At 45.7% G+C, this 10,504-nt stretch overlaps 1 protein-coding gene across 3 annotated transcripts in view; it reads left to right on the top strand.

Annotated features, from left to right (window-relative positions):
- The first annotated feature begins 378 nt into the window (after nucleotides 1–378).
- The window catches only part of ERCC6 (ERCC excision repair 6, chromatin remodeling factor), a 107,676-nt gene continuing 97,550 nt past the window's right edge, over nucleotides 379–10,504 (top strand). Inside the window, exon 1 of one of the 3 annotated variants that reach the window (XM_063958604.1) lies at nucleotides 379–480. Coding sequence is in view for 1 of the 3 variants with exons in the window: in XM_063958602.1 (XP_063814672.1) it covers nucleotides 1,286–1,341 (56 nt within the window). In the remaining 2 variants the exon portion in view is untranslated. Of the gene's footprint in view, nucleotides 481–811; nucleotides 918–1,031; nucleotides 1,342–10,504 lie in introns of those variants that run through there. The other 2 variants (XM_063958603.1, XM_063958602.1) reach the window with 2 other exon arrangements.

The raw sequence follows: 10,504 nt of genomic DNA, 5'->3' as shown, positions 1-10,504 counted from the left end.
AGTAATGTGATTATAACAGGTATAGCATTTGCATACTTCCCAACATGACCCTTTCCAGGGGGGGACAGAATGTTAAACTTCTGGACTTCGCGCTTAATTTATGATTGCCATCATCTGTACTGAAACATCTTTCTTATCCATTAACCTGTTTAAAACAGGTGCTAGCAATCATACATTAAGAGGGAAGTCCAGAAACAGAGTATTGTGTCCCTCCAGCAACATAAGAAAGTTTTCCTACTACTACATACAACAAGCCAACACAACCAATAAAATGACACCATATTAAGAGACCCTGGATAAAGTTTACACACAGCCAGAGCAAGACCATAAATTGCCGAAGTAAATCAATTGGAATTAATTTAGATCATCCCAGACTGACACATCACCCAGACAGCAGATTTGCCCCAACAAAGATGGACCTCGCCCGACAGGGGGTGTTCTGGCCTCCTGCAGGAAACTTCTCAGTACAAGTCACAAAATGTAGGTTATAGATGCAGACATCGCTATGAGCAGTGGGCTTTGTAATGAAATATCGCCGTCAGTACTACTAATAAATAAATATATCACTCATTGCTGAATAGTTAACAGTTCATACGTCGCTGGTGGAGCTTGATCTATGTGAGTATCAACATTATCTACAACGCATGGAAACTGCGTTGTGTTCACCAGTGTCAAAAGCTTAAATAAAAATTAGGAACACATCGATCTATATTAATATAATGTTACAAAAAAACAAACAAAAAAAAACAGGCACCATTGTGATCTACTAAGCGCCTAGTGAGGTAGGTGAACAGGGAGGGTCAGGGCCTGTGAGTGGGAGGGACTGCAAGTGAGGGTTGTGTCTATGTTCCTTTCGTGGAAAGGACCTGGAAGTGACAGCACGAGAGAGAAGAAGAGAATTTCCGCCCTTACAGCGCGTAAATGTTTTATCAATTCTCCCTTTGTTTTAGGTTATTTTGGTTTTATCTGTGCACCATTGTACACTCGCTACACTTCAGGGTCGGTGTCTCGCTCTGCTCGCCACACTATTCCAAGTAGTTGGTGACATGTACCTAGGGGATTATGGGAAAGGTCCTCTCCACGAAGGGAAACTAGAAGGTTGCTTCTATTGTTCCTCTCGTGGAAAGGACCTGGAAGTGACAGCACGAGAAGGCAGAAGGGAAGGGGCAGAAACAGGCCAGCAGCAGCAGCCGGGGGAGAGAGGGATAGACTGCAGGAACAAGTGTGATAGTCCCAGTGAGATGTCCACACATATAGTGCCCACAGAGACCCACAACCGGGCAACATGAAGGTAGCAGCAGAAGAGGCCCAGCCCAAGAAGCTGGAGGAGAAGGCACTGAGGTAACGTTGCATCCATCCCCCCATCATGCATGCTACAGGACCAGCAGAAAGCATGCTGCTCAGTCTCTGCATGTTTGCAGGCAGTGAGCTGTATGGTAGTAAGTGGTGGCCTGCTGGCTGTCCTGTGCTGGTGCACACACCCCTTTCCTAAAATCAGCGTGCACTCTTCCTTTCAGCCTTTATAGTATACACGTCTCTCTGTTATTGTGTTCATGTTGCCTATTTGTCACTGTATCAGTTGCAGATATTTTGTGGTAACCTGTTTATTTTGAGATTATTATTGATGGATGGTCAATGGGAAATATTATTGGTTCTTTCATGTTAATAGTGTTGTGTTTAGCACATCTGCACCGTATGGCTGCCTGAAAGCTGTAATATCTTGCCTGGAACACTGTATCCTGTGTATATTTTCCTTTATATTCTACAAGCATTTGCTGTTGAAAAGCATTATTTATAATTACCTTTTACCTCTGATTACCTGTCAAATTGAAATCCGTCTGCAGGGAGGAAAAGGGTGTTTGTTTTGGCGACTGCTCCTGTATAATATTATATAATAAGTGCTCCTGATCTGCATTTTACAATAAATGTGCAATATCTGCTCACCTGGTCTCAACAGGTGTAAATGTTTGCAGCCTTCTGGCCATAGGATGCATGCTCTTCTCCTTGAGGACGATTGCCTTCTCCCCCTCTTATGGTCTTGTCGTTTTCTATGCGGCTTTGTTGGCAAAAAAACTGAATACGGTTTCACTGTTTGGGAATTTGAGGGGCAGGAGACTGAATTGCAGTGCTAATGTTTGAAAGTGATTCCACTTACTTAACCCCAGTGTCCTCTATTGGAGGATTTTAAAAAAGTACGAAGTTCCTAATTTTCTTTGTATAGGTAGTCTGTATATGGTATGTCCAAATAAAATATTACTCCCAGGTCTTCTACAGTGAGATTTTATTGCTTCTATAGAAGCCTGAACACCACATCTGACACACAAATATAGGAAGAAGAAAGGCAATGTATTTGTATTTGCACAGGGAGCCTTCAAAATATTAACGTACTGTATAGTCAGAAAATGTTTGTGGTGTATGATGCCCACAAGTGAATGTTTCTGTGGATGTAGTTGGGTACGTGGCTGTACTATTGTTTCAGCATGGACTTTATTGTACACTCTATAGGGTGTGATATGATACATTTTATTCTTGGCACAAGTTGCTTGACATAGTTGCTTTGACAACCATGTTCTTTTGTATGGTTATTGACTAAAAATCATATTGGGGCTTCCTGTGTAAGTGACTGCTAAGGTGAGGGGGAGTGAGGAGCTGTGATACAGTGAGGGTCTACACCTGTTTGGACTTATGTAGACCATGGTGAATTGTAGACTGCTGTAAATATTGTTAAAGGAACTTTGTAGACTTCTTATTGTTCTTTGGGAGTGATTCATTTCTTTTAATCTGTGCCCATTGGAGAAATTAAATTGTTGATCCAATCATGCGCTCATCACGTTTTTCTCTAACGTCCTAAGTGGATGCTGGGACTCCGTAAGGACCATGGGGAATAGCGGCTCCGCAGGAGACTGGGCACAACTAAAAGAAAGCTTTTGGGCTAACTGGTGTGCACTGGCTCCTCCCTCTATGACCCTCCTCCAGACTTCAGTTAGAATCTTGTGCCCGGCTGAGCTGGATGCACACTAGGGGCTCACCTGAGCTCCTAGAAAAGAAAGTATATTTTAGGTTTTTTATTTTCAGTGAGATCTGCTGGCAACAGACTCACTGCTACGAGGGACTAAGGGGAGAAGAAGCGAACCTACCTGCTTGCAGATAGCTTGGGCTTCTTAGGCTACTGGACACCATTAGCTCCAGAGGGATCGAACACAGGACCCGACCTCGATCGTCCGGTCCCGGAGCCGCGCCGCCGTCCCCCTTACAGAGCCAGAAGCATGAAGATGGTCCTGAAAATCGGCGGCAGAAGACTTCGGTCTTCAACAAGGTAGCGCACAGCACTGCAGCTGTGCGCCATTGCTCCTTATGCACACCTCACACTCCGGTCACTGATGGGTGCAGGGCGCTGGGGGGGGGGGAGGGGAGGGGAGGGGGAGGGGGCGCCGCCGCCGCCCTGAGCAGCAATATTAATACCTTGGCTGGCAAATCATCACAATATATAGTCCCAGAGGCTATATATGTGAAAAAGACCCCTGCCAGAATCCATAAAAAAGCGGGAGAAAGTCAGCCGAAAAAGGGGCGGGGCTATCTCCCTCAGCACACTGGCGCCATTTTTCCCTCACAGGAAGGAAGGATCGCTCCCAGGCTCTCCCCTGCAGTTTTCAAGCTACAAAGGGTAAAAAAGAGAGGGGGGGCACTAAATTTAGGCGCAGATATATATATTTAAGCAGCTATAAGGGAAAATCACTCAGTTATAGTGTTCATCCCTGTGTTATATAGCGCTCTGTTGTGTGCTGGCATACTCTCTCTCTGTCTCCCCAAAGGGCTTTGTGGGGTCCTGTCCTCTGTCAGAGCATTCCCTGTGTGTGTGCGGTGTGTCGGTACGGCTGTGTCGACATGTTTGATGAGGATGCTTATGTGGAGGCGGAGCAGATGCCGATAAATGTGATGTCACCCCCTGCGGGGCCGACACCTGAGTTGATGGTTATGTGGAAGGAATTACGTGACAGTGTCGACTCCTTACATAAAAGGTTTGACGACATACCAAATATGGGACAGCCGGCTTCTCAGCCTGTGCCTGCCCAGGCGTCTCAAAAGCCATCAGGGGCTCTAAAACGCCCGCTACCTCAGATGGCAGACACAGATGTCGACACGGATACTGACTCCAGTGTCGACGACAATGAGACTAATGTAACTTCCAATAGGGCCACACGTTACATGATTGAGGCAATGAAAAATGTGTTGCACATTTCTGATGTTACCCCAGGTACCACAAAAAAGGGTATTATGTTTGGAGAGAAAAAACTACCAATAGTTTTTCCTCCATCTGAGGAATTAAATGAAGTGTGTGAAGAAGCGTGGGCTTCCCCCGATAGGAAACTGGTAATTTCTAAAAGGTTACTAATGACGTACCCTTTCCCGCCAGAGGATAGGTCACGTTGGGAAACATCCCCTAGGGTGGATAAAGCGCTCACACACTTGTCAAAGAAGGTGGCACTACCGTCTCCGGATACGGCCGCCCTAAAGGAACCTGCTGATAGAAAGCAGGAGGCTATCCTGAAGTCTGTATATACACACACACAGGTATTATACTGAGACCAGCTATTGCTTCAGCATGGATGTGCAGTGCTGCAGCTGCGTGGTCAGATTCCCTGTCGGAAAATATTGATACCCTAGACAGGGACACTATATTGCTAACTGTAGAGCATATTAAAGACGAAGTCTGATACATGAGATGCACAGAGGGATATTTGCCGGCTGGCATCTAAAATAAGTGCAATGTCCATTTCTGCCAGGAGAGGGTTATGGACTTAGCAGTGGACAGGTGAGGCAGATTCTAAAAGGCACATGGAAGTTTTGCCTTATAAGGGTGAGGAGTTGTTCGGGGATGGTCTCTCGGACCTCGTTTCCACAGCAACAGCTGGGAAGTCTGCATTTTTACCCCATGTTCCCTCACAGCCAAAGAAAGCACCGTATTATCAGGTACAGTCCTTTCGGCCCCATAAGGGCAAGCGGGTTAAAGGCGCGTCCTTTCTGCCCAGAGGCAGAGGTAGAGGGAAAAAGCTGCAGCATACAGCCAGTTCCCAGGAGCAAAAGTCCTCCCCTGCTTCCTCCAAGTCCACCGCATGACGCTGGGGCTCCACAGGCGGAGCCAGGTACGGTGGGGGCCCGTCTCAAAAACTTCAGCATTCAGTGGGCTCGCTCACGGGTGGATCCCTGGATCCTTCAAGTAGTATCTCAGGGGTACAAGCTGGAATTCGAGACGTCTCCCCCCCCCCCCCCCGTCGTTTCCTCAAATCTGCCTTGCCAACAACTCCCTCAGGCAGGGAGGCAAGTGCTAGAGGCAATTCACAAGCTGTATTCCCAGCAGGTGATAGTCAAGGTGCCCCTACTTCAACAAGGACGGGGTTACTATTCCACAATGTTTGTGGTACCGAAACCGGACGGTTCGGTGAGACCCATTTTAAATTTGAAATCCTTGAACACATATATAAAAAAATTCAAGTTCAAGATGGAATCGCTCAGGGCGGTTATTGCAAGCCTGGACGAGGGGGATTACATGGTATCACTGGACATCAAGGATGCTTACCTGCATGTCCCCATTTACCATCCTCACCAGGAGTACCTCAGATTTGTGGTACAGGATTGTCATTACCAATTCCAGACGTTGCCGTTTGGTCTATCCACGGCTCCGACGGTATTTACCAAGGTAATGGCCGAAATGATGATACTCCTTCGAAAGAAGGGAGTTTTAATTATCCCGTACTTGGACGATCTCCTGATAAAGGCGAGGTCCAGGAAGCAGTTGTTGGTCGGGGTAGCACTATCTTGGGAGGTGCTACAACAGCACGGCTGGATTCTAAATATTCCAAAGTCACAGCTGGTCCCTACGACACGTCTACTGTTCCTGGGGATGGTTCTGGACACAGAACAGAAAAAAGTGTTTCTCCGAGAGGAGAAGGCCAAGGAGCTGTCATCTCTAGTCAGAGGCCTCCTAAAACCAAAACAGGTGTCGGTGCATCACTGCACGCGGATCCTGGGAAAGATGGTAGCTTCCTACGAAGCAATTCCATTCGGCAGGTTCCATGCAAGAACCTTTCAGTGGGACCTGTTGGACAAGTGGTCCGGATCGCATCTTCAGATGCATCGGCTGATAACCCTGTCTCCAAGGACCAGGGTGTCTCTGCTGTGGTGGCTGCAAAGTGCTCATCTTCAAGAGGGCCGCAGATTCGGCATACAGGACTGGGTCCTGGTGACCACGGATGCCAGCCTTCGAGGCTGGGGGGCAGTCACACAGGGAAGAAACTTCCAAGGACTATGATCAAGTCAGGAGACTTCCCTACACATAAATATCCTGGAACTGAGGGCCATTTTCAATGCCCTAAGTCAGGCAAAACCCCTGCTTCAAAACCAGCCGGTACTGATCCAGTCAGACAACATCACGGCAGTCGCCCATGTAAACCGACAGGGCGGCACAAGAAGCAGGACGGCGGTGGCAGAAGCCACAAGGATTCTCCGATGGGCGGAAAATCACGTGTTAGCACTGTCATTCCGGGAGTGGACAACTGGGAAGCAGACTTCCTCAGCAGGCACGACCTCCACCCGGGAGAGTGGGGACTTCATCCAGAAGTCTTCCAACTGATTGTAAACCGTTGGGAAAGGCCACAGGTGGACATGATGGCGTCCCGCCTAAACAAAAAGCTAGAAAGATATTGCGCCAGGTCAAGAGACCCTCAGGCGATAGCTGTGGACGCTCTAGTGACACCGTGGGTGTACCGGTCGGTGTATGTGTTCCCTCCTCTTCCTCTCATACCAAAGGTACTGAGGATAATAAGGAGAAGAGGAGTAAGAACTATACTCATTGTTCCGGATTGGCCATGACAAAGCTAAATATTTATCTTATTTAAAACCCTTTAAGAGGTCTAAGAACACTGTACGCTATTGACGTATGGAGCACCGTAAGGGTATGCGTAACAATCGCTTAGCCGTGGTCGAGACGCTCAAGCGTCACGTTCGCTCACGGCCAAGAGATCACAGGCAGGCACGCTATTGGCTGCCGACTAACGTAATGGTTTGCTATAGCGTAGCGGACGCTCGGGACCACGAGGAGATCACCAGCGGCGCAGACGCTCACAATGTTAAACCTTTATATCTAAACCATAAACAATGTAATATGCAGTAAAACCTTAGTGTAGAGATAGGATGTAGATGCAACACCGTGTAACCTTATTAACTTAAAAGCTGTTCGAGCGTCACCGACGCTCTGGGAATACTTAACACTATAAGAAATACACAACTACCGGGCTTAGGGTCTAACGCCTTATATGGATGTTATACTTGCAAAAAGAATAATACAGTACAAGTCATACACTACAATATAACATAGACTAACTAACCAGATAACTACACAGGAAATACAATACAATACTATTACGTTTAAGGAAAAATGAGAGAGAAAGAGGAGAGAGAGAGAGATATGGCCCACAATAACAACAAAGACAATATGGTTGCGGAGAAAAACTTACGCACAAGGGGAACGATCGCATGCGCCTCGATATCCAGCTCCCGATTATCAGCAATGAGAACCGTTGAAGAGAGTGAGCTGGATATGATCGGCTTGTCTATTTATGCCCCACACACAATACAATTCAATGGTCCCTACAATCTTGTTGTTCATTGGACACAGGAATTTGTCTTCGCATTAAAACAAAAGGTCATAGGTTGATTCATACAGGTGGGCTGTGACAATTTCCAACTGCTCAGGTGGGTGGGAAACTAGGTTTCCCGCCGCATGGATAAGTAAGTGCAAATAATAGTAAATGGACATAAACTTCTTATGTCCATAACTATTCGCACGAGCGATTAATTCGCTTCAAACCAACACCGGAATATTGCTAATTAAATACTCTTCCGATGGATACTAAACACCACTATATGACCCCTGTCTGACCCTTCGTATCAAACAAAGAGGGATCTCTCTGTCCATGAACATGCTATATTAACTAAACTTTCAGAATCTATCAAAGGGACCATGATCTACAAAATACATTATATGGTTAAAATATGTAACGATTGAGTCGCACGCTACGAACACATAAACTCTACCGTAAATGCACATACCGTGCGCCTGCGGGTGCCCGCAACAGCGAGTATGCGCACGCACGGGAGAGCGCACGCATGCGCAGCGCGGACCTGTATGAGGTGCAAATATGGCAGTGTGCATCGTGATATTTTTCTGACTTTGACAGTCCACCCTTTGGCAGTCAACAATAACTGCCACTTCCTAAAACATTTCAAAACGAGAAAAATATATGTAAAATGTAAATACATTTCCATGGTTGGGTAAGGGAGGAGAGGAGAAGGTAGGAAAAAGGGTATGACCTAGTGAGATAGCAGAAGCATGTGTGTATGAATCCATGTTTGGGGGGTCATGTATCATCGTGCCGTACGTGTTGTAAATCAAGCTTTGAGGTATTGCGAAGTATACATTTGAATTCCTTCTTATCCCGTGGTACGGGTCTGTGGATGGGCTGTCAAACTTTACCGAGCTCTTTTTCGGCTGTGGTTGCAACAAAAATGGGGAAGCACATTTTAGTTGATGATACATGAATGGGGGAATATGTGATTGCTGATATCTGTGCCTGTATTCCCTATTGACTATGTGTGTCATTACCTGAAGGTTGTAGAGCTGAAGAAAAAGAACACTTATGGTAAATGCAGTGGTATTCTATGTCAGGTTAATGAACATTTGTCGGTTGAAGTCTTGTTCGGTGTCTGTTGAATGCAGTCTTCTTTGTGCTTTTGCCCAAAAGGTGCGAGCAAAAGCTTTGTCAATGTCCATAGACTTACAAAAGTGTTGGGCTAGCGTAATTTTAAAATTTCTAGGGAAACTGGGGGTCTATGGCATAGTTCATCAAATATCTGTGTATAAGGTTGTCAAAACTTCTTCTTTAATCCATCAGTTGTCTGTATACTGGATCATCAAATTCCTCGTCCAAGTGGGTCTTTTTACCTTGGAGAAAACGGAAAAACAGGTGAAAGAAACGGACCGTATAATCGCATTTTCATCACATCATTGTTTCTACCGTTGGGTCATAAATCAAATCCATTGGAATTACAATTTCCTCACTCCTACGTTTGCACTTCATTAAAGCCTGACCGCATCTAAATATCAAGCCAATGGATATGACAACACCTAAGATACATAGAAGAAACTTCCCAACATCCATTATGACTCCTTGAGCCCATTCTCCTAAACCAGAGAACCAATTTCGCGGGTTCAACCATGACACCCAACCAGTCAGCTCATTACCTACAGCAGCAAGAGTGAGATTGTGTCTCCTGCGAAATTCCCACTTCAGTTGGAGAATATCGTCCATCTTTTGGTCTATGACCTCGACCGGGTCCTCGGTACTATTCGTTATATATGTGCAGCATTTCACGCCGTACTGCGTTGCCAGTGTGACACAATATCCACCTGTCACTGCTGTGAGATAATTAAGAACCATTCTATGCTGAACCAGTTCTGTTTTATAAGCTTGAAGTTCTCTTCCAGTATACCTAAACGTGTCATCATACATTTCAGTGATATTATCTAACAAATTTGCAAGCGCAGATATGTATTTATAATTCAACACTCCTCTGGTGGTGCGAGTGAAATCTAACGCGATTAGAAACTGAATCCCGGTGGATTCATGGATCATGTCAGAGGCCGGATGCTCTGTTGTCTCTATCAGGTGCCGTTCAACTACGTGCTCGTAATGAGTATGAGTATAAGGAGCTTGGGCAACACGGTGTATATCTTTCATTTTGGCATGTGATACAGTCATTACTTCAGGCAGTACTTTTCCAATATAACACAATCCTTCAGAGTTTGGGGCAAGCCACTTATACGCCTTCCTCCCGCATATGAAATATGCATCATCGGGGAGAACATATGGGACGGAGTAGGACATAACCATATTACACATCCTCCATGTGAAATCTCCTACCCCTAATTCTCCCATCTGTCTAGTACACGTATCAGTTTGTACGATATGTGCACAGTATCCTGGTGATACTTCTCCAACTCTCGTAATCCTACTTCCTAGGGTATACCTATATCGGAAAGATTTTTCTCTACTGGCTATGTGGCGTATAAGCTCTGTATCTGTAGGCATTCTATCTGCCCTATATGAAAAGGTCATGGTTTGGTTGCTCCATGACACTTCCCAACTTCCCGGCTTTCGGGGATTGGTAATGTTAAAACATATTAGGGATCTATCCACATGATATTGGTGGAGCTTCAAACTAGGAGGACTGGAGATATTAAACCTCCTGTCCACCGGTCTCCCACCCTTTAGCTCAAGTACCTCCCCTACCGTTAAAGGAAATGGTACTAGCCCTGATTTGCTGTGACCTTGAGGTACTTGAGAGCATACCCAACAATCTGTTTGATTTAACATACTACCCACTAAGGAGTGATAGTCACTCAATGGATGCCGGTCCATGTGGATATTAAAACTGGATTGGCATT

This window comes from Pseudophryne corroboree, chromosome 3 (assembly GCF_028390025.1).
Source record: "Pseudophryne corroboree isolate aPseCor3 chromosome 3, aPseCor3.hap2, whole genome shotgun sequence".
Taxonomy (NCBI): Eukaryota; Metazoa; Chordata; class Amphibia; order Anura; family Myobatrachidae; genus Pseudophryne; species Pseudophryne corroboree.
This window is presented reverse-complemented; position numbering and strand designations above follow the sequence as displayed.